The sequence below is a fragment of the Alligator sinensis genome, unplaced genomic scaffold (genome assembly GCF_000455745.1).
Source record: "Alligator sinensis unplaced genomic scaffold, ASM45574v1 scaffold2513_1, whole genome shotgun sequence".
Taxonomy (NCBI): Eukaryota; Metazoa; Chordata; order Crocodylia; family Alligatoridae; genus Alligator; species Alligator sinensis.
In genome coordinates, this window is record NW_005843426.1 from 125,463 (window position 1) to 125,680 (window position 218).

The following is a 218-nucleotide window of genomic DNA, read 5'->3' on the forward strand; positions in this document are numbered from 1 at the left end:
CGGCACCCGGCGTGTAGCTGGCGGCGGCCAGCACGGCCCCCAGGCTGGGCTCGCCGCCCGGCTCGCCCTCACCCAGGCGGCCGGTGTAGATGAAGTCCAGCACCAGGCGGAAGACGCCCGGGCTCACCATCTCATGGTCCAGGTTGATGAGGTTGTCGTGCACCACCAGTGCCTTGAGGTAGGCGCTGCTGGCCGCCAGGATGTTCTTGTGCGCCCCG

The 218-nt window shown here is 70.2% G+C and overlaps 1 protein-coding gene across 1 annotated transcript in view; it reads right to left on the reverse strand.

Moving 5' to 3' along the window:
• The window catches only part of HIC1 (HIC ZBTB transcriptional repressor 1), a gene marked incomplete at its 5' end in the record, with an annotated part of 3,371 nt that extends 3,157 nt beyond the window's left edge, over positions 1-214 (reverse strand). Inside the window, one exon of the mRNA XM_006038665.1 lies at positions 7-214. Within this exon, the coding sequence (XP_006038727.1) occupies positions 7-214 (208 nt within the window). The remainder of the gene's footprint in view (positions 1-6) is intronic.
• Between the last annotated feature and the right edge of the window lie 4 nt (positions 215-218).